The sequence below is a fragment of the Alligator sinensis genome, unplaced genomic scaffold (assembly GCF_000455745.1).
Source record: "Alligator sinensis unplaced genomic scaffold, ASM45574v1 scaffold858_1, whole genome shotgun sequence".
NCBI lineage: Eukaryota > Metazoa > Chordata > Crocodylia > Alligatoridae > Alligator > Alligator sinensis.
Genome location: NW_005842079.1, coordinates 1,771,359 through 1,772,920, shown reverse-complemented (window position 1 = coordinate 1,772,920; position 1,562 = coordinate 1,771,359). Strand labels below are relative to the sequence as shown.

Sequence of the window (1,562 nt, the reverse complement as noted above, 5' to 3'; positions counted from 1 at the left end):
AGGATTGCTGCCGCCGCCGCCGCCTGCCCTTCCACACTGCATTTTTAATGGAAACATGGCGATCTCGGCTCAGACCTGCAGCGCATCTTCCATGGTCCCGGCTCTTTGCGGCCACATCGTCCTGCTCCTCGTCCTCTCCGCCCCCGCCGCGGACTGCTACAGCTTCCCCCAGCAGTACACGTAAGTCGGCCCCTTCCCGCCGCGCTGCCTCCCAACTTGCCCCTTCCCCGGGGCTGGTCGCGGCGCCGGGAATCTCCTGGTTCCAGCCCTCGAGAGCTCCGCTTCGGGCTGCGCAGACCCCGGTGGGTGGCGCGGGGGACTAGCAAGCGCACAGGTTGCGTCCTCCGGCCCCGGCGATGTGGAGTTGGCAGCGCAGGATGCTCCTCACCAGCCACCCCGAGGTGCAGCTGCTCCTCCTAACTTCAGCCCCTGGGGGGTCGGGGTCTGCACGGCAGGGCAGAAGGGAAAAGCGGTTAGGAGGGACCGGGGTGAAGGAAGCATTGTGCCAGCCTGGCGTTTTAAGAGCAGTTAATCTCTCTCTCTCTCTCTCTCAATATTTTCCTTCTTTGTGAAGGATGCATCGGAGAGCGATGCTTGGGAGGAGCGGGGCATCAAGAGTGACTAATAGTAAAACGGACACCCAGGGAAATATTGAAGTTAATATTCTGAGCTCTTTGGGAAGGAGCTGTAGTGAGGGCAAAGGTTCAAAAGATCAGGGCCAGGGTGGTGGACTTGTCTCTTTGTACACAAGTGCCTGTCTAGATGAGCTGTGCAAGCAGAGGAAAAGATTCCTCCAACAATGTTTGCAGGTGGGACTCCAGTCCATTACTTCTAGTTTATGCAGCCTGGTGGATTTTCATTCCAACCCGTTTTGAAATCTTTAATGTGAAATATATCCCCTCACCCTCCCTTGCTAAGAAAAGCGGGGAGGGGGGAAAATGGATTGAATCTTGCCGGAAGACTCAAACTTTGTCAGTGCATGCAGTTTTTTTTTTTCCTAAAGTGGTTATCTAAATGTTAATTTTAGTGAGAGGAAGAAATAGAGATGGCTTTGCTGGCTTACAGGTGAACAATATAATATCCACAATCCAGAAGCATGCTGTGGAGTTTTAGTTCATCACAGGTGATCTTAGTTTGTACTATCAGTCAGTCTGAAAATGGTTGTTTTTTTTTCCCCTCCCTCTCTGAACTGACCCACTTTATTGCCCAGGGCGGGGGGGGGGGGGGCACTAAATTTAAAAATCAAATAATTTTGGAGTGTTTGAGAGAGGATGGGTGAAGAAAGGATGCACAATGTATTTTGAAAGGAAATATGTGAATTTTGAAAGGAGTTGCATTTAAAGGGTCATCTTGTTAACACACTTGATCTTTCCATGTTGTAGTGGTTACAAGATAATCCTTCTCCATTAGAAACAATTCCATTAGAACTGTTTCTGAGCTGTGTTTCGAGATACAATCACTTGTGTTATGGATATTGTGGTTTGTGACAGAAAACTGCAAAATCAGACCATTCAAAGTAAAGGCTGATACTGTGGCATTGCATTGTGCTGTTCTGTAGGTAG

At 49.9% G+C, this 1,562-nt stretch overlaps 1 protein-coding gene across 1 annotated transcript in view; it reads left to right on the top strand.

Moving 5' to 3' along the window:
* Positions 1-6: 6 nt before the first annotated feature.
* Positions 7-1,562, top strand: part of CACNA2D2 (calcium voltage-gated channel auxiliary subunit alpha2delta 2) — a 750,433-nt gene continuing 748,877 nt past the window's right edge. The window contains exon 1 of the mRNA XM_025204332.1: positions 7-180. Within this exon, the coding sequence (XP_025060117.1) occupies positions 56-180 (125 nt within the window). The 5' untranslated portion in view covers positions 7-55. The remainder of the gene's footprint in view (positions 181-1,562) is intronic.